The sequence below is a fragment of the Ictalurus punctatus genome, chromosome 12, assembly GCF_001660625.3.
Source record: "Ictalurus punctatus breed USDA103 chromosome 12, Coco_2.0, whole genome shotgun sequence".
NCBI lineage: Eukaryota > Metazoa > Chordata > Actinopteri > Siluriformes > Ictaluridae > Ictalurus > Ictalurus punctatus.
Genome location: NC_030427.2, coordinates 18,471,868 through 18,497,273, shown reverse-complemented (window position 1 = coordinate 18,497,273; position 25,406 = coordinate 18,471,868). Strand labels below are relative to the sequence as shown.

General features: G+C 39.7%; 1 protein-coding gene across 3 annotated transcripts in view; it reads right to left on the bottom strand.

The window, feature by feature from the left end:
* chrna11 (cholinergic receptor, nicotinic, alpha 11) overlaps positions 1-25,406 on the bottom strand; it is a 48,976-nt gene that overhangs the window by 6,537 nt on the left and 17,033 nt on the right. For all 3 annotated transcript variants that reach the window (XM_017482410.3, XM_053684238.1, XM_047159124.2), the window contains 3 exons: positions 20,803-20,882; positions 7,285-7,452; positions 4,143-4,337 (listed from right to left, as the gene is read on the bottom strand). In XM_017482410.3, coding sequence (XP_017337899.2) covers positions 4,143-4,337; positions 7,285-7,452; positions 20,803-20,882 — 443 coding nt within the window. The remainder of the gene's footprint in view (positions 1-4,142; positions 4,338-7,284; positions 7,453-20,802; positions 20,883-25,406) is intronic.

The window sequence follows — 25,406 nt, the reverse complement described above, 5'->3', positions numbered from 1 at the left end:
GACTTATTTTCTTTAATGATTGATATGAAGTTAATATACCATGTACTAAGTATTTTAAATTCACTGTAAATGTAGGACAATTGTACATGCACATTGCTAAACAGAGGCCAGTAGATGAGGATTAAAACTGAGTTTAGATGAAGCAAAATTAACCAACTGGATGTATCTGTATGGTTCACATATCACCGGATTCAACGAAAAAGGAATTACACCAGGCCATTTGTCTTCCCCAATCCCACTTTATTCCTGTTCATGTCCTCCTCGGCTTCCCTCACTCTGCTATTCATCTCTTCCTGTCCATCTTGCTCCCATCAATAACCCTTCTTGTGCCCATCCCCATTTCTCAGTAAATCTCCTTAAATCTTCTTTTATTTGCTTTTGTAATATTTCCTTAAATTCAAATTTAATTTCAAAAGTGCACTTCTGGCATACCAGTTTTATATATATATATATATATATATATATATATATATATATATATATATATATATATATATATATATATATATATATATATATAACTGTCACTGCAATCAATAAACATGATAGATGAGCCTTTAAGAGGCTGCTATTAATAAATGAGCTCCAAAAAAATGGAGAAACATCAATAACTGTCCAGTTTCAGCCACTGAAAAATATAAAAGTCCAAACATAAAAGTAAAACATGAGCAAACCTTTTTCACAAATGCAAAGCAAAGTGAACAAACACTTACAGTGTCAAAAGATACAAAACCCACTTCATCATCCTCCCATAATCATCCTCCCTTATGTAGGACATCATAATACTTAAGAAAAACTCTGGACACCTGCTCATTTAGGCAGTTATCCAACCAGTCAATCATGTGGCAGCAGCACAATGCATCAAATCAAGCAGTTCCAAGTCAAGCGCTTAATGTTCACATCAAACATCAAAATGAAGAAAAAGTGTGATCTCTGTGACTTTAACCATGGCAACCATTGGAGCCAGATGGCTGGTTTGAGTAATTCAGAAACTGCCGATCTCCTGAGAATTTTACACACAACAGCCTCTAGAGTTTAAACAGAATGGTGCAAAAAGCAAAAAAAAATATATATATATATATATATATATATATATATATATATATATATGTATGTGTGTGTGTGTGTGTGTGTGTGTGTGTGTGTATGTATGTATATATATATATATATATATATATATATATATATATATATATATTTATATATATATATATATATATATATATATATATATATATATATATATATATATATATATATATATATATGGTGTGGAGGGTCTGTATGCTGAAACACCTTGCTGATGAGAGCGATCAGAGGAGAATGGCCAGACTGGTCTAAGCTGACAGGAAGTCTATAGTAATTCAAATAGATGAAGAATCTGAGGCTGTCTTGGGCACAGACTCACCTAGACAGGACAGGTAAGACTGTCCAGTTTCAGTGAGTCTGTGCCTATAACAGCCTCAGATGCTTCTTCTTGGCTGACAGGAGTGGACCTGATGTGGTCTTCTGCTGTTGTAGCCCATCCACCTCAAGGTTTTTTGTGCATACTGTGATGCTTTTCTGCTCAGCAGGGTTGTAATGAGTGATTATTTGAGTTACTGTATCCTTCCTGGCAGCTCGAACCAGTCTGGCAATGTTCCTCCGACATATCTTTTCAACAAGGTGTTTCCACCCACAGAACCGTTGCTCACTCAATGTCAACCCCCCACCCCCCCACCCCCCCCACCCCAACCCCACACACATAATCCTGTTTAAACTCTAGAGATTTAAATCCTCATGATTTTAGGCATTGTGCTGCTGCCACACGATTGCCTGATTGGATGATTGCAAAAATGAGCAGGTGTACAGATGTTCCTATTAAAGTGGACAGTGAGTGAATATATGGAGGGGCTTTGGTACAAGCCCCTGAATGCCCTAGAGTGGCCCAACCAAAACCCAGACTGAACCACTGTGGAGAAACCTGAAGATCACAGTTCACAGACATCCCCCATCCAATCAGATTGAGCTTAAGAGGTGCTTCTGTAAAGTACTGAATAATGGGTCTGAATGTTTATTTAAATGAGAGATTTTAGTTTATCCGTGAATGAAAACTGAAAATGTTATCTATCTCATCTTTTGATCTCAAACGCAAATGTATTCAGTGTATATTAAAAAGATTTTTTAAATTGGCTTTGCTGTTCCAATAGGGGACTGGACACACACACACATGCAGCTCTGCTATTTTTCTTTGACTGTTTATTGTTTTATTTGAGTTTTTGACAATCCCCACCATACAGCCAACTTATGTGCTTGTGGCTTGTGCTGGTAGTGTAGTCGAAGCACTGTTCATTAGTCAAGAACATAGGAACTGGAGAAAAACAATAAAAACTAGGACAAATAATAAACAGACCCCAAAAATATATCTATCTGAGGTACTCTCTGGATTTATGCACAACCTGCTGTGAGACAAGGCTCAGCTGAATCAATGATTCTAGAAATGAAGCCATGCCAATTAAAAAGCACCCTCCTTATAGCTCAGACTGCTCTTCAATCCATTTCTTCATCCATGGAGCATGAGGATGGTATGTCTATGCCTGCATCTGGGAGATCTGTTTTTTTCTCCAAACTGATAGTGAACTGACAATTAAACTGCATTCTTTAACTCCAATTCAATAGCATCCAGAATCAATTCTGGATAAGTTTTTACTAGCTGGCATGTGCCGCTGGAAGACTCTAAACTAGCCGCGATAACCACCCTCAAAATGGCAGTGACCTGAATAAGATAGCAGTGTGCAGCCTAGAGCACCAATGGCACTCTTCCATTCTGCACTGGCTATGAAGTACTCACTGTACCACAATGCAGAGATTCATCAAAAAATTTTAAAGGAGGTTTTGGATTGACCGCATCACTGCCCCCAGTCTCCATGATTGTAAACTTTAGCTAACATGGCAAATCACATGAAGACAGAACTGGGCCACATGTGGCATTCTTTCTGGTTCTATATTTAAACACCCATAAAATGTCTGTTCAAGCCCTTATTCAAGCCCTAAACAGAGTTATACCCTCAGGCCACAAGCAGGGACCTGGGTGCTTCCCATTAGCCCCATAGGATAAACCCTAAACAAAGCCCCCACCATGGAGCCGATCCATGAAGGGCAGGTGCTGCTGGAGGGATGCATTATAGTTGTCATTAGCCCCCAACAGTCTTAGGGCCCAGTGCCTTTTAAATGTCAGACCACAAGAAAATTGCTAATCTGGCCCAAGAAGTCCATTCACTCTTGGACAGAAGCATGATTGAAAAGGAATATCCCACAGTTCATAATCAAAATACTTTCTTATGCAGAAGAGGGACAGTGATTCTATATGATTCCCAATTTGAAACAGCTGCTTCCTAAAAGCCCTTCTCTTACACATACCAAGGCTACCAGTTGTAATTTCTGTCTTGCAGATCCATTGATGTGACCCAGTCTGCAAGACAAAACTTTTCAAGATGCATATTTCCATCATCCTTTTACCTCACCACACAGATGCTTTTGAGATTTCCCTTCCTATTTTTTGAGCACCTTTCAAGTCAGTCCTAAGGTGTGATGCTTCCTCGTGAAGTAGTGGCAGCCTTTTACCAGGTAATTCTGGCAGTTACGAGGGGCAAAATAGAATGCTACCTATATGTGTCTGTGGTTCTATTATACTTTATTATGGGTTCCCTTTAATACTGAACCAACGACAACCTGGCAGGAAGTCAGAGGGAAGGCTCCTGAGAAAGATTTTGTCAGCTCTGCTATCTGATCTTAGATTTGATGCTTCTTTGTCCACTGCTTTTGTAAAACACTTGGTTTTGCTTTCAGTGATGTATAAAATAAAAGAAGAAAAAAGAAAGAAAAAAGAAAGAAAAGAGAAATTTTGATCGATTTCATCTTGGGGCAAGAAATGAAAAGAAGCTGGAGATGGTGCAAAATTATAATGTATTGTCCATTTGTAAAGCTTAACACTATATAAGAATAACATTATATGATAGACTTGGAGGCATTTGTTCTACAAAATGGAACTCCTCACTTTAAATGATTGTAATAAAGGACAGCATAGCCTAATACAAACTGTGAAAACAGGGTTATAAAAACTCAAAAACTCCCATCTCCTCTCTCTTACTCTGTCTCATTACCCAGTGAGATCTTCTCTCCAGAGTCAGCAGGCAGCACAAAGATCAGTAGGGTCATGGAGGAGAGCAGGACACAGGGAATGAGAAGGTTCAGGGCGTAGTAGAGTGTTCGTCTGCGGATGGTTACCACAAATGTCACATCTGGGTATGGCTCCTTACAGCAGTCATAGAAAACCTCATTCCTTGTGCCGGGCACACCTGAGCATATTAAGAGGCAGGGGAATGAAGCGGAAAATATATCTAAATTATCAGTGTCATTTAATTCCTAACAAATGAGAGCTTACGTTAATAAAACAATGACAGAAAGACAGAAAATTGTGAGGTTCTATTGAAACCAAGATCAATTAGTTTGTATGACAAAATTCTGACATTTATCTGATGTTTGTCTGATGCATTTGATCCACAGCAACACTGAACAGTATAACACACTTCCTGAAGATTAATAAATGAGTGTTAAAAAGGAGAAACAATGTAAAAATTTTCATGCTTTGTAATAGACAAAAAAAAGAAAAGTAAAATGTTTAGAGGAGAAAAGAGGCAGATATGTCCAGTAGTTGATTAAAATTTAATTGAGATCTACTTTTACTTAGTTACTTAATTCAGTTAAACATAACGTAATTAGCAGCTGGCAGATCACACACAGATCTGCCAGCTGATGGGGATGAGTCAGATTCACTTAACAAAGTCAAACTTTATTTTGATGCCTCAGATAAGATCTCAAAGGGACTGCTTTAATCAGGCATCAGTCCTGATTTATTTGTGTTTACTGCAGTGGAAATGACATGACAATACTTTAACATTTTAAAAGAATTTTAACATTTCACAGCAAACTACTTTGAAATGAGCTATGCATTTAAAAATCTTCCATTCAACCCCTCCATGGCAAGAAACTTTAGTACTTAGTAGAGTACTCTGTTGCTGTTATGACCTGTTGCAAAGTAGATGCATAGATTCTGGAAGCGTTCCTGAAGAATCTTAGCTCATTACCCATGAGCAATGGCCTCTAGTTCAGTAATATTCTTGGGTTTGCTTACTGCAACTGCCTTCTTCAAATCCCACCAGAGATTTTCTATGGGGTCCAAGTCAGGTGACTGAGATGGCCCTGGTAGAAGCCTTGGTAGAATGTGAGGTATGCTTGGGATCATTGGAAGTTCCAATGACGCCCAAGCTTCAGCTTCCTCACAGACAGCATGATGTTTTCTCCTAGGATTTCCTGATACTTCAATGAATCCATCTTGCCTTCCACACGCCGGAGGTTTCAAGTGGCAGAGGATGCAAGGCAGCAATACATGTGAAACTGAAGAAATCAGTATAAATTGCATTTTCAGTTGAATTTGGAGAAACCACCTGAAGCATTCGTTGTGTTGAACTGTTTCAATTGCTTTTGTCTGATTTGTTCATTGCAATCAGCTGAAACTCTGTAAATTTTGACAATAAACCTAATTTGCAATGGGGGTTGAATAATTTTGATTGCAACTGTGGGTAGGTAGCTAGCTAGGTAGCTAGATAGATAGATAGATAGATAGATAGATAGATAGATAGATAGATAGATAGATAGATAGATAGATAGATAGATAGATAGATAGATTTCTTTCCTGGCATGACCTACGCAAAGTTATTCATGCTTTTATTATATCTGTCTGGATTATTCATTAATGTTATGTATGCTGGGATCAGCCAGTCCTCTCTTGCATGACTACGATTAACGCCTTAAATAGACTGGTCCAGTCTTAGATTGTGGACATGTATTTTGTACACACACTGTTTCTAAACCCTTAAGGTCCCCCTCACAGTTACTGCTGACTGATCCTTGATCTCGGCTAGAAAAGGTCCTTGCTGTTTTGTGGCCACTGAACTAAGGGTTTGGAGCAGTCTACCATACACCTCAAACCTGCTTCATCTGTATCCCTTCCCCCAAAAAAAACCTTTTTTCCCCAAAGCCTTAAGGAAAGATGCATATTGTATGTGTGTGTATGATTTCTGATTGTAATATGTCTGCATATGTTATTGTCTGAAGCAGAGGAGAGTGCTAATTGGTGGGAAATGTTTCTTTGAACATACAGTAGCAAGCAAACATATTCATGTTAATTCATTCATCTTCAGTAAGCACTTTATCATTTTCAGAGTTGTGGTGGATCCAGAGCCCATCCTGGAAACAGTGGTATGAGGCGGGTACACATCTTGGATGGGATGCCACTCCTTTATAGGGCATCATACATGTGTAAATTCACACACTCATTCAGACTTAAGGGTAATTTATAATAACCAATCCACATACTGTCATATTTTTGGGAGGCGGGAGGAAACCCATGTGAACATGAGGAGAACAGAAACTCTGTTCAGACTGTAACCTGAGCTAAGGATTGAACTGGGAACCCTCAAGCTGTGACACAACGCTACCTGCTGCACCACCATGCCGCCCGCAAACATATTGATCATCTCATCTTAATTTCAAATGCTGTCAAAATGCTCAGTATGTGATTTGTATTGATGTTACCAGCTTATGGAAATACTTTTCCTAAAAGTCTTGAATAGTTATTGATGTAACTAGGTAACTCAGTTTTTAATCACTGCAGTAAAGGCTTTTCTTCACCCATGACACTACGAAACTACAGTACAAGCCAAGGGCATAGCACTAAATGATTAGTTTTTCTGTTAGTGAACTAAAGTAAGTATTCACAAACCATGACACTAATTCAGCAATTCCAGGCATCAGCTTTAGTCCCCAGTTCCATCATTCATTACTTATACAAAGACAGACTGTGCTGTAAAACCTCGTCAAGTGAGACTGATTGGTTGTGCAGTCTATGCATCCTGGAAGCAAGGCCTGATAGCAATATATTGCTGACCTTGTTATTTGTAAATGAAGTCTAGCTGGCTATAACCTGAAAAAAATATACTGCATCACCATGTAAATCAGAAAGTCTATCATTCATTTTTGTCCAAGTTCTATAGCTTAATAAAGTAAGGACATCTTAAATAAATCATGACAATCACTTTCCATTCAAGTAACTAAGTAAACTTGGATTTTATGTTGAGACATCAAATCTGTTTAGTGATTTTTACCACCAGAATGTATCTCAGTCTGATTTTAGGTGGAATTTATTGTATGTAGTGATAATAACCTTATTTCATCTCCACTCACCCACTAGGTCCCACTCTCCATTGGGCATGTAGCCAGAAATATCAGCCTCACTCATCTGGAGGTCCAGCAGCCAGCCGTCAAATGTCCATGAGCCAAATTTCAACTCACACTTCTGGATGTCGAAAGGAAACCAGCGGACATCCACATTACAGGTGCTCATGAAGATACCTAAAGGTTGTTTAGGTGAGCAGAGATATGCATGTTATCATTTATACTGATATCATTTATACGTTTTAAGTCCAGTGCATCCTAGTATGGGAATGTACAAACAGGATTGAAGAAGTATGCATCACACTTCCCTGTAATTTATACAGATCTGAGGTTAACCTGACTCCTTATTCATGTATAATATTTTGTCCTTTTTTCCATTTTGATACATTGTACATAATCTGTGCAAGAAAAAAGGCCCCAAATTTAGACAATGCAAATGGGCTTATTTTTTGCAACATGAGACCAAAGGAAGCAAGCAAAGGAAGCAAGCAATATGCTATCTGGCTTTTAGTCTCGTGGTAATTATTCAAAGTTTGATGGAGTCGTACAATTCTTAAAATAACTGTAATAAACAAAATCGTTTATTAACACTGTTTTTCTTTAAAAATTCTCTCATTCATTAGAGAAATGTATAAAAAGCTCTTGTTCTGGTGAGGTCAGTGCTCCAATCATATAGTGATTTCCAAACATGTGCATTTTTTTTACTTACTTTTTTCAAAATATAGAATGTGCTTACATCATGATATTTGTTCATATAAGTGGAGCACTGTGTGAAGTGTACATACATACATACATACATACATACATGTATACAGTATATATCCATCTATCCATCCATCCACTTTCCATATAGCTTATCCTACACAGGGTCACGGGGGAGCCTGGAGCTTATTCTAGGAAACTCGTGGCACAAGGCGGGGGACACCCTAGACAGGGTGCCAACCCATCGCAGAGCACAATTTGATAATTTTGTTATTGCTATTATTATTGGTGCACACCATAGGTGAGGATAGGTGTGACATATTACTATTCTCACAATGGTTGACTGTGTCCTTATAATAGACACTTGACCTATACTTTGTGTATACCAGCATAGGTGCTGTGGATGCAAAGTGCATTATTTAAACATTTTATAATTCAAGGATTTTCAGGATGGAGAGATTTTTTTAAACTGCCAGGCCCCAGTGGAGTTGGATGATGGCCAGTGATCAATGTCCAAAGTGTGTGGGATCTGAGCATAGTAGGGGAGAACTCTTTTTATAGAACATTTAAAAAAATATTTTTTGGTTTGAATTATATAATTAAACTGAGTTACATGCTGTACATTTTTACTGAGTCTAACAATGTCAGGAGAGTATAACCATGTTATACTAGCCTTCTATTTTTGTATGTGTCACAGCTCATTCAGATCAGAACTCAAATTCCCAAAATGCAACACTCACTTCTCATGCACGCATGCGCTCACCATCCCCAGAGTTCTGATCAGACACACCTGGCACCAATCACACACACACACACACTCACCGCTAGTACTTAGGGATGTCATTCACCCAGAATCAATGCGAAGTATACGTTCAGTCAACTCGTTTCTCTGCGTTAAAAAGCCGTTCTAGTTAGTTTGTCTTCTCGTGATCCTCGACCCTTGTTTCCGGTTTCGACTACGTTCTCTGCCTGACCCTGTTTGTGTTGTTCGTCCGATCTCTTGACCTTTGCCTGTCTTACGACTACGTTTCTTGTATTTCCCGATAAGACGCTCTACACCTGCCGCCCGCTCTTGCTTCCGTGCCGATTCGAGGTTCGTGACAGAATACTTCGCCTTCCAATGGAAGCGGTGGGAGATCCCCGTTGGCCGCAAGCCATCGAGGGACATGGCCGGATGATTAGTGACCATGATCACCGTCTTGCAAACCTGACTGAGCAGGTAGCTCGGCTAAACCAAGCTGCGCAGCTTTCTACGGCACCGACCACACGCTTACCTCCCACTCCAGCGCCGGAGAAGTACAATGGAGATCCGGCACGCTGCCGAGGTTTTTTACTCCAGTGCCCCCTGTTTTTTTCAACATACCCAGACATGACGGAGAGTCAGAAAATAATCCACTTCATGGAACTCTTAACCGGGAGAGCTCTCCTCTGGGCCACCACGGAATGGGAACAGGAAGGGAACGTCATCAGCACATATGATCAGCTGACATCACGTTTCCGCACTGTATTCGATCATTCTCCAGACAACCGGGAGACTGGGGAGGAATTATTGTCCTTGACGCAGGGATCACGTTGTGTGGCAGATTACGCTCTTGAATTTCGTACTGTGGCCGCTAGGAGTGGATGGAATCAACCCGCTCTAAAGACGATGTTTCGCCGGGGATTAAATGCTGACTTCGTAACGGAGCTGGCGTGCCGCGATGATCAGCTGACTCTCGACTCACTCATCAACGTAGCTATACGCCTGGATCGTCTACTACCGAGCCGCCGCTCCATACGCAGCGAGGCGGAAGTACCAGCATCTGAGAGCCCTAGTGAACCCATGCAGCTGGGACAGACTCGGGTGAGCATGCAGGAGAGAGAACGTGAACATTGCTGTTTCTACTGCGGCGAGAAGGGCCACTTCATGCAACAATGCCCTCTCAAACAGTGCTCTACCCGAGGGGAAACCAAAACTGCCAAACAACTTCAGTCAGGGGTGAGTTTAGAACCTGTTGCCCAGTACTCAGTTCAGTCTGCATTTGTATTACCAGTTATATTAGAATACTCAGGCGTTTCCTGTATTTTAGAGGTGCTGATCGACTCTGGAGCAGCGGGGAACTTCATTGACCAAGAGACCATACTCCAATATAACATCCCTGTTCGTCCTCTCAGCACCCCCTGCCGTGTCCAAGCCATTGATGGAGCCCCCATTGGAGATGGTTTAATCACCCACTGCGCCAAACCTATTAACCTCTGCACCAGCACTCTTCATCAGGAGAAAATTATGTTCCATGTCATTGTGACGGCCCGGCATCCAGTGGTTCTCGGTCTTCCTTGGCTCGAACATCACAACCCACAAATTTCATGGAATCAAAGGGAGATCACTCGCTGGTCAGCTCACTGCATCAATCACTGTCTCCAAGTCCCTGTGATCTCCTTAGCATCCACATCCGTTGAGAGCCCCGACAAGGCGGACAACGTTCTGATCCACAGTGTTTACCACGACCTCATTGAAGTGTTCAGTAAGAAGAAGGATAGTGGACTACCTCCTCATCGAGATTACGACTGCGCAATCGATTTGCTTCCAGGCACTACACCACCACGAGGGAGAGTCTATCCGTTAACAGTAACTGAACAAAAAGCCATGGAGGAGTACATTCAGGAAGCATAGCACCAAGGTTATATATGACCATCTACTTCTCCAGCATCCGTGGGGTTTTTCTTCGTGGAGAAGAAGGGAGGAGGTTTGCGACCATGCATCGACTACCGAGGACTAAACCGGTGTTGCGTCAAGTACCGTTACCCACTACCTCTAGTACCAGCCGCTCTGGAACAATTACGCACTGCCACCATCTTCACGCAACTGGACTTACGCAGTGCATACAACTTGGTCCGGATTCGAGAAGGAGATGAATGGAAGACTGGGTTCAGCACAACTTCAGGTCACTATGAGTATCAGGTCATGCCGTATGGGCTTTCTAACGCTCCCTCGGTCTTCCAATTTCTAATTAACGACGTGTTACGAGACATGCTGGGACGCCATGTAATCGCCTACATAGACGACATTCTAATATATTCTAACTCCCGGGAGGAACATGTTCACCACGTCCGCCAAGTTCTACAACGACTGCTCCGTTATCAGTTATATGTTAAAGCTGAGAAAAGCGAATTTCATAGAACCACCATTGCGTTTCTGGGATATGTTATCAGCCCCGAGGGGATCTCCATGGACCAAGAAAAGGTCCAGGCAGTAGTAAACTGGCCCACACCCACGACAATCAAGAAACTACAGAGGTGTCTGGGGTTTGCAAACTTCTACAGAAGGTTTATTAGAAATTTCAGTGCCATCGCCAACCCCCTCATGTCCCTGCTAAAGGGGAAACCCAAACGTCTATCATGGAATCCAACAGCGCAAACCGCCTTCGACAAGCTCAAGAAAGGCTTCACTACTGCACCCATCATCAAACATCCGGACCCATCCAGACCGTTTATAGTGGAGGTGGACGCGTCAGAGACCGGGGTAGGAGCCATTTTATCCCAGCGATTCGGAGAGAAGCCAAAGCTCCATCCGGTGGCATTCTTCTTGCGAAAGCTTTCCCCCGCTGAGAGAAACTATGTTGTGGGAAATCGTGAACTCTTGGCAATTAAATTAGCGCTGGAGGAGTGGAGACACTGGTTAGAGGGGGCTACACATCCCTTTGCCATCTTCACAGACCATAAGATCCTGGAGTACCTTCGCACTGCAAAGCGACTCACACCCCGCCAGGCCCGATGGGCCCTGTTCTTCACCAGGTTTCACTTCACGTTATCCTACAGACCAGGGTCCAAGAACATAAAAGCTGATGCCGTCTCGTCTCGACCACACAGAACGTGTCAACGAGCATGAAGAGTATATCATCCATCCGTCATGTATTATCAATGCACTAGAGTGGGATCTGGACCAGGAACTAGAGGAGATTCCCCAGTCACAAGTACCCGTAAAGTGTCCCCCGAACAAACTATTTGTACCCGAAGAGTACCGCCAAGAACTCATCATCTGGGCGCACACGGTACTCGGTACAGGGCATCCAGGGGCACAGTGCACACACCACCTCCTAAAAGAGAAGTACTGGTGGTCCAACATGGAGGGAGATATACACAAGGTGGTGGCATCCTGTTCATCTTGCGCACAGAATAAGGTACCTTGGACCCTCCCAGCTGGGAGGCTCAAGCCCTTACCCATACCCGAACGCCCATGGTCACACACATCCATAGACTTCGTAACGGATTTGCCAAGATCCCAAGGAAATACCACAGTTCTAGTCACAGTGGACCGGTTTTCCAAGTCCGTATGTTTTATTCCATTACCTGCTCTCCCCACCACCTTTGTGACAGCCGAACTTCTCTTCCAGCATGTTTTTAGATATTTCGGCATTATGGAGGAGATTGTCAGTCACAGGGGCCCGCAGTTTACTTCCAGAGTGTGGTCCAGCTTCATGACTAAGATGGGAGTAACAGTGAATCTCCCCTCCGGATATCACCCACAAGCCAATGGACAAGTTGAATGAATCAATCAGGAACTAGGGCGATTCCTCCGTACTTTCTGTGCCAATAACCCAGAGGATTGGAGCAAGTTTCTGCCATGGGCCGAATACGCCCAGAACTCACTACATCATTTGGCTACCAATCTCACTCCTTTCTGGTGCGTACTAGGTTACCAACCTCCACTGTTCCCGTGGAACGCAACACCCACCGCAGCTCCTGCCATTGACCAATGGTTTGAACGTGGCGAGTGTGTCTGAGCTGACACCCACCGATGCCTGAAGGAGACCACAGACACATACAAGCGCAAAGCAGATAACCACCGCAAAGAACACCCTAATTACCAACCAGGCAATAGGTGTGGTTGTCCACCAAGGACTTAAGACAAGCTCATAGCTGTAAAAAACTAACGCCAAGATACACTGGACCATTCAAGATCCTCAAGCGAGTCAATGAAGTCACTTACCGTCTAGAACTGCCACGACACAGCCGCATCTCCCCCTCATTCCACATATCACGTCTCAAACCTGTTATCAACGGTCCACTAGCCACAGAAGTACCATCTGAAACTCCTCCGACCCCTCTGGAAATTGATGGACAACCGGCTTACCGTGTCAAGAACATCCTCAAATCTAGACACAGGAGAGGCAAGCTGGAGTATTTGGTCAAGTGGGAGGGTTATGGACCTGAGGAACAATGCTGGGTTCCCAAGCAGGACTGATCTCCTGATCGGGGGGGGATTTCGGTTCTGTCACAGCTCAGTCAGATCAGAACTCAAATTCCCAAAATGCAACACTCACTTCTCATGCACGCATGCGCTCACCATCCCCGGAGTTCTGATCAGACACACCTGGCACCAATCTTGCGCACACACACTCTCACCGCTAGTACTTAGGGATGTCATTCACCCAGAATCAATGCGAAGTATATGTTCAGTCAACTCGTTTCTCTGCGTTACCAAGCCGTTCTAGTTAGTTTGTCTTCTCGTGATCCTCGACCCTTGTTTCCGGTTTCGACTACGCTCTCTGCCTGACCCCGTTTGTGTTGTTCGTCCGATTGCTTGACCTTTGCCTGTCTTATGACTACGTTTCTTGTATTTCCTGATACGACACTCTACACCTGCCGCCCGCTCCTGCTTCTGTGCCGATTCGAGGTTCGTGACAGTATGTTTAAATTTTTTTGTTAAATCAAAGTAATCATGATTACTATGCTTTCGCTATAATTCTATGATTAAAAAGGGATATGGTATTTATGCACTCTCTTCGATTGCAATTCATTCCAAAGGGTGAATATTAATATGTGAGTTTTTCTGTCTCAATGCTGTAACCTTTCACTATTCTTCACAGTCTGAGACCCTCTGAAGCAACTTGATATGCAGTTTTAATTCATGCCATACCCATTATTTCTCACAATCTTCATAAGTTAGAATTAGCATGCAAAAAAAAACCTATGAAAACTATGCTAACAGTTAGTGCAGGGGCAAGTTTATACAACTGCACAGATTTCAGCTTTTGAACAAGTTCAAAGCCATCAAAAGTTTCATTTTCATTTTGGCAGTAAATGTTTTTTCACAAATATCTCCAGCACGAGTGCATGAATCCCACTGATTTTTTTTCTTCAAATGGACAAGGAGTGGCAACGAACTTGTATAAGTATATAATGAAGTCACACTTGCATGTGTGCATTTAGAGAAGACAAGAGTGTTGGAAAAATCGTGCCATGTTACAATTTTGCCAGCTCTCTTCTCTCTTCTAAGAGTCTTGCCCTAACTGCAAAGTAATGCAATACATGAAACTCAGTCTTTGTGAATACTGCTGACTATTCTTAATCCTTTCTCTCATGCTGCAGGGTCACAGCAGGGATGGAGGTGAACAGCAGACACAGCTGCAGAATTCTACAGAATGTAAGCTCCTTTGCTGTCTTGTTGCAGAAGGCTTGGCTGCTCAGCCTTCTGGAATGGGAAGAGTGAGCACCTTTTTTTAAATTGGTATAGCGCCTTTCCTACAGAGACGGCCTCTCCTGTACTCTCACTATCTCCTGTTCATTCTCTAAACATGAGTAAGATGTTCATCCTGGCAGAGAGCACTGACGGACCACGATCTGAGTGTTCTGAGCATAATGCAGGAGTGCAGCGAATGTGCTGCAGGCTGATATTAAGGCTATAGTACAACTGAAGTTGAATCTTCCAACTAGTTGCTCCTGATCTTAGATGTAGCCAGAGGCTAGGTCATATAGTGATTTAAAACTAGAAGACTTCTTTGTACTGTATACAAAACATGCACGGAGTCAGTGTAGTCATTTAAGCATGAGGGTTATGTGTTCCCATAGTCTGCTATGGACAGGGTTGTAACCAGAATAAAAAATTTTTAGCGAGATCTGCATTGCAGAACTAATTTTATATGCTTTTTTTATACAGTGTACCACAATGCTGATTGTGTACTTCACCAATGTGTATGTGAATGTGTACTATGCCAATGGTAGCTCAGTGGTTAAAACGGTGAGCTACTGACAGGGAGATTGTGAGTTCAAATCCCAGTGCTGCCACTGCGGGGCCCTTGAGCAAGGTCCTTAACCCTCAGTTGTATAAATGAGATAAATGTTAATAGGATAAATGGATAAGAGCATCTTCCAAATGCAATTGTTAATTTCTACTGTATGTCATCTTATTTCATCTTCAATAAATTACTATGACTCCATTTAGACTGTTTAATGTTATTGAGTTAAATATTTTAGATTGTTTACAGCTTTCTTTTTCTCTATGCATGTGCTTGTCCTGCATTTTCCTCTCTCTCTTCTGTAAGAGAGTTAAAAAATGACTTTTTTTTATTTAATATGTGAACCCCACTGTAAATATGACTACAACAGCCAAATGCTGTTTGTTTGTTTGTTTGTTTTTATGCAACATTTTGATACCTAACACTTTCCGTACCTCAGCAAAGTTCATTAGCCCCATTGCAACATTTCAGTGATTACTGAAAAAAAGAATACAGTAAATTCTAAAAAAGGCATGTAACTTGCAGCTAACATAGTATCATCAGCTACTGATGTTATTGGCAAGGGTAGGAAAAACAGAAGGAAAAGAACTGAGGAGAGAGAGAGAGAGAGAGAGAGAGAGAGAGAGAGAGAGAGAGAGAGAGAGAGAGAGAATCAAAGTCCAACCAAAACCTATCAATCAATCAAAAAAAAAAAATGCTGTCTGGAAGACAGCAAGGGTAAGGCCAACCTGTGTCAGTGTAATAGTATGTTATGACATACTGTAGCTAAAGCAGCTGTCAGGTCCAGCAAGATACAGTAATTATATTTGCAACCCACAATCATCTGCAATCAAGACATACTGATTAGACATACTGATAGACAATCTAGTATGGTTTGTTCTGAACCCAGACTGAAACTCTTCAAATAGGTTTCTGAAGGCCATGTGTTCTTTGAAGTGAACAGACAATGAATGTTCAAGTAGTTTGCCCAGAAAAGAGAGGTTAGAAATATCTCTGTAATTAGGATAAATAGCTAGGTTTTTTTTAAAAAAAACGGAGTGATTGAAGGCAATTTCAAATTTGGAGGGAATAGAGCCAGAACTAAGAGAAGCACTAATGGCTTCACTTATAGACTCAGCATAGAGGTGAATTAGTTCATTGTTTCTTTGGCACAGAGTAAGAGCATGGTTCCAAAATAACTGGACAAAATAACAATACTGATCTTTTTTCTGATTTCCTAACATCAAATTTGGATGACAGTTAATATTAGAATGCAGATTAGAATAGGATACAATACATATTTTGTATCCAGATGAAACCTTTTCAGCAAATATTAAATGGTTCTGGTTAAAATATTTAAACGTTTTTCTGTTTTTATTTTGGCAGGAATTATAATTAGGAAAGAAAAAACTTCTCATGCTGTGGTTGCTGAGTGGTCAGCAGCGGAGTGGACATTATTGCTCAGAGACCTATTCAGTCTATTTAGTTTCGATCATCAATTTGTGTTTGTGGACGCATGTAGACTAGATAGAGAGAAAGCAGAAAGGCAGTGCAGAGAAAAAGCAGAAGAAAAAAGGAAAGCTGGCCATCTACCAAGCAAAGTGTTCCAACTGGGTTGCTGGGGATTATGCTAATATGAAAAGCAATTACTCAGTAGTCTAGTTTTTTTTTTTTTTTTTACTAAATAAGGATAAGGAATGATAATCATTCTTTGATATGAGCCTTTGTTTAACTGATTTGTGCTAGAATCCCACAGATTTTGTTATTTTGTTTCACAGAAAATGTACTAATCGGCCATTTGATTGTTTTGTATTTCTAAGACCTCTACTGTTGTCTATGTTGTATAGGTAGTTTATATTCTGTTCTGTGGATATTTTCTATAGTTTGCTATATAATAGAGTTGTGTATCTACCCCAGTCCAGTACAATCTGCTATTCTGAGTAATCTAAAAAATCTGCCTTGGTTTTGACTTAGCCTTGCACGGTGTCTGTAAGTCCAGGTTACTTACTAGCATTGTAAGATGAAAGGTATGAGAGGCTTGTTTTTTTTTTTTATTCTTTGTTTGCTTGTTTTGTTTAATTTAATTGTAATAAAGCCAAAGAAACTTGAATAATTATTGTTGTCATCTTTTGACTGCAGTCCCAAAATTTTCTTTCTTAGTTTGATCATTCTATCGTTTATTACCAGGCTATATACACACAATATACAGGTGCCACAAACACTTCTGAGTCTTTGTTTGCGATAGTGCTCCTAGCTTTCTGAAATGGGAGCGTCAATGCTAATGAAATTTGATTGTAAACTGTACATTAAAATCATTTAGAAGCAGAAACACTGCACCAGTCAATGATTTATTCAGTTATCAAAATATACAAAAAATGAACGGAATCTATTTGTTTCACTTTTACCATATTGAATAATTTTTAAAATATTTGTTTAAAAATAAATAAGTAACATGTTCACACAACACATTGTTGTTTATGTATATTTTTCTTAGTTATGTGGCATTATAGTATATGCTTAACATTAGCTAATCTCATAATAGTGATGCCCTTTTATGCTACTTTGAAAGTCAGTGAATAAATGGATTGAGAGATCCATTTATTCAAAGTACAGCTTATTACAAAAGTACAGCTTATTACATATTCTGTTTGATGCACTAAACTTGCACTAATTAGTGGTGGCCAGTTTTGCATGCTATTTTGACATCCTCCCAAAATAAATCAGAGACGTGTTCTGCTTACAGCTTTAGAAATACTGTTGCCAGGTGTGTGGTTTTGCCACACTGCATTTTTTGTATGCTTTATGCCATTTCTTTTAAATAACATGAGACAATTTTACTACCTTGTTGAAGTATGTACCTACAGCTTTTAATACTGCTTTTCACTTTGGCTGCTTTTGTCACGCATATCTAGTAACCCTGACATAGGACATCTGGAACACAGACATCAATTTTCCTCACATCTAACAAAGAATTTTAACATATTAAACAGAAATGTTGTGACTGCCAATTTTCTGAATGGCATAAAAGCCCCAGTCGGCCACAAGATAATAGACCACAAAACAGTATTTTCATTAAAACCAATTAGTAATCAAATGGCACATTAGCCAAATAGTCCTCCGCACAGATTACAAGAGGTCTTATTTAATAAGAAATTAATTTAATAACATAATAGCTTCAATATTCAACTTGCAATTCCTCTTTTCTGACAGCTCAGTGGTTGACCATTTGTCCCCACATGGGCTTTTAAACCACAATTTGCACTTCACACAGAGTGTATTTAGTAGGCCGTTCCAGGTGCAGTTTGCATGACGAGATGCATATAACTCTCAGTAAATTGAACGTTAATTTCAGGTGAATATTTTGCAGCCAAAACAAGTTGCTTTGTGCATTCTTTGCCTCCTGACGTATGTATATCTGTCCCTTAGAGGACAGTGATTGAGAGACCTCAGCTACTTGAATTGTAACCCCTCTCTGTCAGTTGCTTTGGATAGACATTTCTGCCAAGTTAATTTTAAAAAAATGTGAACATAGACATTAACCAAGCCATAAATATTAGTTGTATAGCGTTTGTGCATGTTTGCTGAAGGAAATAACCAGGAAATATTGTATTTTATTAAGCCCAGTTCCATAGAGGAACAAATTCACCAATGACAAGATTGAAATCAGAAACAGCATCTACTTTAAATGATCTATTTGTAGATTGAAGACCTTTATGGTGCAAGCATATTCAGATTCCTCTACTTTCTCTCATCCTTCACGAAGATGCAATTAGGCCTTCTCTAATGTCTGGAAAATACATTTGATCCAAATCAATGCCCAAAGATTTAACCATAGCTCTTCCCTAAAGCCACTAATCTTTAGTACATCTCTTGGGTTTCTCACCATTGCTGTTACCTTGGGAACTGGCTACCTAAAATCAGACGCTAATCATTGACAAAAGCTCACAAGCTGGAAACAATGATGCAACCCCAGCTAAATGGATTCCTCCAGGGCTAAGGCCGTTACCAGGATCAAAATTTTAGCGAAGTCCACGTTACAGAAATGTGTCATAGTTAATATATAACCATTGTGAATGTGGACTACATTACAGTATATCAATGGCTAATTTCTGATCTTATTTCATGGTTTCATTGATGCAACTTAGACCATTTAATTTTACTGAGTTAATTATTTTGGTTTACAAGACAGCTGTTGATTTCTGAATTACAGTACATAATATTAGGCCATTAATACAATACTTACTAATTAAACTTTTTATTCCCATAACAAAATTAACATTTAACTAATATTAAACATTTATTTATATATAACTTTGCAGTTTACAAACCACTAGTTGCCCATAGTATGTTCCCAAATAAAATCAAACATTTATATCATAGCTAAGTCCGATGTTAGTCTATGATATGTGTGTTGCATACCTCTCAACAAGAGGCCTGGGAACATAGCATACCACGGTCAAGCTTCCCACCATGCTTGCTCATTTGTTTTAGCACATACATAATGATCTTCAGCTATGCTGCACTACAAAAATGACACTTTAGCAAGTGAAATTATCTTGAATATAGTCTAAATCTAATATTTAATATAATGAGATTATACTAAACCAAATATAATATTATTAAACTTAGCTACTTACAGCTATGCTTCAGGGAGAAGCTGAAGGAGTGACTAGAGTGTGTGATGATTTCTAAGTGGAATTACAACACCCAAAATCTCTCAGACGTGAAGGGTTTTTGTTGTTGTTGTTGTTTTTTTACTTTAAAATTAAGGCTGAACTTCTAAGATGACATAATCACATTTAACATGGCTCTAAGATGATTTGACTACTAACGTGGAATGATAGGATTAAAGCGTAGATCTGAGCTTCAAAACAAGTTTGAGGATTTTCAAGTCTATGAAGCATTTTACTTCTTTTCACAAATATTATTAATATCTAGATAATTATCTGCCAACGAAATAAGACATTTTTAAGCTTGAAGTGAGAAAAACTGTCTATCTTTTGTTTGTTTTTTTTATAATATAGTCTCATAATAAGAAATATTAGATACATTTGCCTATATTCAATCTTTTTTTTCATTTTGATGTGTGTGTGTGTGTGTGTGTGTGTGTGTGTGTGTGTGTGTGTGTATGTGTGTGTGTGTTCAGTGAAGATCAGAAATGTATTTTCCTAGACACTCAGATCTCTATCTCTGCCTGTTTGCATTATAATGTCTATTGAGAAAAAACATTTTGACATTATTTTTGACCTAATTCAGTAGACAAAGTCACAGAAGTACATCTTCTGGTCTTTCACTGATTTATCCACTTTATCTCTTAGTATTCCCCAAAAGTGATTTATTTTAGCTTATCATGAAATTAGTGTTTAGAAGTGGAGCTCTATCTGAAGCGTTTTTGAAATGTTTGTAGTGTAGTGTAGTGTATAAGAGTTTTGTGCCACTGGTTTTGGATTCGGTTATTAAAAATCATGTGATAGTGGTTAAGAACATTGTGTAAGCAAACATGAAAACAAAATTCATTTGCTGAATAAGAAAGAGAGGAGTGTTAGAGCTTCTTTGATTATGAAAGGAGCCAGGTGATAGCAAATGAGTGAAAAATTAATGCAAAAATTTTGAAAACTGCATTCATTAAATGTATTTTGTATCAAAACAAAAGTGTGTAACAAAGTATGTCATTTAATTTGTCAGGAAGATGATCCCCTAAAGAATTTTGCAAAATTTCTGTGTTTTCCAACCTTGCTGCACTATTTGCTATTTTTACACCAATAAGTGGATGTTTATGCTCAAAACATCTCTACTTTATTAATACAAAATAATTAATAATGCAAATACAATAATAATATGAACTAACCTGGAGGCAGATAGGTGCAGTAGCCGCTGGAATTCACCAGCACGTTGGTCTTAAAGGTTGAGTCAAAGTCATCATCAGCACTGTGAGGGATCAGAGAACATAAAATTTAAATTTGCAATAAAAATAGTATTTACATTTACACAGCTCAGTGTTTCCCCTGCTCTCTAATCAATAAAGCTTTAGATTAATTCACTATGTTAAGAGGGAAAGCATTAAATTTTTTGGCAATGTTACTGGACTGCCAGAGTACATAAACTTGTAAATGCTAACAGCTGTGTTTGATGCGTTAATGTATTTGTTCACCACATTGAGAAATATGGCAGCCATTTTTTCCTCGCTGTTGGCTGAACTTTCTCTCATACTATCAAGCATTAAACATAACACAACCAGTAATTTCCTATGGAACTGTGCAACTGAGAGATGCAATTTGCTTTCCTTGTTTTATCAGTTTTGTGCAAATTAGTAAAGACAAAATGTATTAAGTGTCTAATTGATTGATTTCAGTAAATTCAGCACCACAAGAATGGAATATGCACAGGTTGAATAATGTGCCAAGTCTTGTACTTTAGTTACTACTGGGGGAAAAAATGTATGGAACTTAATTTAGGAGGATAAATCTGCCATCAACATGGGTAAGAAAAATACAAACAGAAAATATTCTGGTCACAATTTCCCATCTTAACTTGCATTGCTGGTTTATTTAACAAAAACGTGGAATGATGCCAACATGATAATGTCCCATGCTATAGGCTAATAATGCAGGATAGCTAGCTTGAAGGTGGGCTTGAAGGGACTTGAAACCTCTGATGCCTTCTGATGTACATGAAGCTCAAGGCTGCAGTCTGATCCTGTTCCTCAACACTGTTTCACTGAAAAAAAATTAACTTTGTGGTAGAGTAAAAATTACTCAATTTACTGTCATAATTTCTGAATTGTAATAAAAAGATTCAGTGAGAACTAGAATTTCTTAAGTAAAAATTTTAATATATACACATTTTATTCATGTAATATATGAACTGTGTGGAAAGAGTATGTATTACTATATATTTACTCATGCTATTTAAATGATTTATAGTCACTGCACATAAACCTAGAAATACTAACTAAATTCTCATCTAAAAGTATAGCGTGTTTGAATCCACGCATGCGCCTTTAGATAAGACAAGTTTCCCACTTAACAATGAATCAGAGAACATTTCTGTCACAGAACTGCTGCATGGCTGCTGGATTATCTTGTGTGTAAGGTAAGTTATTGCCTTTCTGTTGTAGATTTGTGATAATACATGACTATGAATGATGAATGTTGACAGTTTGATTCTTGTTTGCTTGACGTAAATGTTACTGTTCATAATTACATTTAATGTTAGTTTTAATCACATAATCTCAGTAACATTAAACTGGGGTAATTTCTCTATAACATAACGCATTTATTTAACTTCTATAAAACTAAAGGCATAAAAGTTGGCAAAGAGAGGGAGTTTAGTCATAAGCAGTGAAGAGGAAATGTAGTTAACCTTAACTATGTTCCTGCTAAAACATGCTGGCTAGGCCGTATAAAGCTTTCTAGTCTATATACTCTATATATTTATACAGAATATATTGCAGTGAGTTGTGGTATCACAAATTAATACATAGATTTAAATCTACATCTGATATAATATTGCTGTTGTTATTTTTCTCTATGCTTCACTGCATAATATACAATTGCAGAAAAATATTGTAGATCATTGTTTTAATATCACAAATTGTGTCTGTTCTTTAGAGGGTGACCTTACTCTTAGGATGAGCCAATACAGTGGACAGTTGAGGTCTAGGGTGGAGGACAGATTGACAGGTTCAACACTGGTGTCTTCAAGGAGAAACAGTATGCCTTCTATTTGCGATCAAAAGATGGATATGAGACAACAGTTTAGGATTTCAGCTTCTGTTTCTTGGTATTTACATCTAGATGTGTTAAACAACAAAAGCATAGAACCTTTTGTATCAGACCACCCAATTTTATGTGAGAAAAAGTATTGGAACAGATAAGTCTTAAAGTAAATAATACTTTGGTTGCATATTCCTTGCTTGCAATAACTGTATCAAGCCTGCAACTCATCACCAAATTGTTGATTTCTTCTATTATTTACTGCAGCCTCTTTCAGTTGTTGTTTGTTTTGGGGGGTTTCTCCCTTCACTCTCATCTTCAGGAGGTGAAATGCTGCTGAACTGGGTTGAGGGCTGGTGATTGACTTGTCCAGTCTAAAACCTTCCATGTTTCTCCCCTGATAAAGTCCTTTGTTGTGTTGGCAGTGTGTTTTGGATCATTGTCTTGCTGCATGAAGTTCCTCCTGATTAATTTGGATGCAATTCTCTGTAAATTGGCACAATGTTCCTGTAAACCTCTGAATTAATTCTGCTGCTACCATCATGAGTTATATCAAAAAAAATTAGTGAGTCTGTTCCAGAAGCAGCCATGCAAGCCCAAACCATGACACTACCTACACCATGCTTGACCAGTAAGCTTGTATGTTTTGGATCATAAGCAGATCCTTTCTTTCTCCATACTTTGGTTGAGGTTAATTTTGGTTCCAAAACTTTTGTGGCTCATCTCTCTATTTCTTTGCGAAATCCAATCTGGCTTACTGATTCTTACTGCTGATGAGTGGTTTGCATCTTGTGCTATGACCTCCACATTTCTGCTCTTGAACTCTTCTTCGAATGGTTGATTATGATACCTTCACCCTTGTCCTGTGGAGGTTGTTGGTGATGATATTGACTGTTGTTTTGGGGGTTTTCTTCACAGCTCTCACAAAGGTTCTGTCATCAACTGTTGTTGTTTTACTTGGCCGACCCATTTGGTATCTGTTGCTCAATACACCAGTAGTTTCTTTCTTTTTCAGGACAGTCCAAATTGTTGTATTGGTTATGTCCATTGTTTGTGCAGTGCCTCTGACTGATTGTTCCTCTCGTCTCAGCTTCAAAATGGCTTGCTTTTCTCACATAGACAGCTCTCTCAAGTTCATCCAGGCTCATCCTTTTTAACAAAAATGCAGTCTTCATAGGTGAAACTGAAGGCTAAAACCAAGAGTGGATGTTCACAGCTGTTTAAACATTCAATCTAAAAGGACACACCTGGATAACACGAAACACCTGTCAGTCATGTGTTCCATTATTTTTGCTCACCTACAAATTGGGTGGCCTGATAGAACATAGAACATTTTGTATGTCGTTTAGCACACCTACATATAAATACCAGGAAATAAAAACTGGAATTCTAAACGCTCTCCTCATGTTCATCTTTTCATCTGAAATCCAAATGGTTTTTAGTCTACAGAAGAAGAAAATGAATCTGCCTTGCTGTTCCAATAGTTTTGGAGAGGACTGTATATCAATGGGTGTATGCAGGTTCCCTTTCAAAAGGAACTTCGACGTTGCATTTAGCATAACGATATGGGAACGCCTTGCGCGCGTGACCGGTATCTGAAGCTTGTGTAAAATCATGCCTCTACTTATAGGCCTGCCATGATCAGGTGACGTGGCAATTAAGCGCGTCGCATGATATACATATATGGCACCTGTGAACCACGCCGCCAGCCTTATTATCTTCAGCGAGACTGCATGTTTGTTGTTTGTGTGACAAAAACGCTTCATTTCTCCTCGAAATCTCTTAACTTTACTATCCTTTTTTTTTTTTTTTTTTTTTTTTTTTTTTTTTTTTTTTTTTTTTAATAGAGGAAAAGAGAGATAAGTAATGAGCGAGAAAGAATTCAAGTGTGTTACAGCTTGCTCCCGTTTCATCACGGGGAATAGCGCACACTTGCTGGGTGAAGTGTTTAAGAGTGTAGCATGCGATGGCAGCCTGGAGAGGCTGTGCATGGTAATGCTTACATTAAGCCGCTCGCGAATCGCGCTCTACCCGGAAGCCGAAGCGAGTCGGGTTTCAGAGCCTCGCGAATCTGGGCCGGCGGCGGCCGAGGCACCCAGCTGTCTCAGGTTCGAGGGATCTCTTATAGATCCGGAAGAGGAGACGAGCGCTGCTCTATTTCTTGCTCTGTCTTCCGGGTTCGGCTCTCCGCTGGATTTTGGAGCTTGCGTCGCGACTCCTTCTTCCGCTATGGGAAGCCAAAAGGTAATAATTCCTCTTTGATGCCGAGTAGTTAGAAGGATGTGTTAAAAACTGAGAGCAGCATATAAAGAGCTGCTTGAAGTGATTACCCAGTGAAAGTAAATCCCTCACACTGCAGAAACTCCCCTGTCTTCCAGTGCATGACAGAATTTCAGGCTTCTGGGGGAAAACCATGAATAAGCCATATTCATAACCCCACGATGTTGGATTATTCGGCCATTGTGGGAATGAACGGCATGGCTATTTAGCTATGCTGAAGGTGGAGGAGGCACTTGCAAGCTACCTCTCTCCATCGACGGCAGGTAATTACGGGGGCCGGCTTGCATCCAAGCCACCGTATAAGGCCACCATGGCATTGGTGGGCAAGCCTATGCAGTAGTAGTCTTGCTTGTGGGTCACTGCAGACAATGACAGGGTTGCAGGCCTACTAAGCAGACCTGCTGAGTGAGCTCGACATATGGCGGCATTCAAAAAAAAAAAAGCCAGTCCTTCCCTG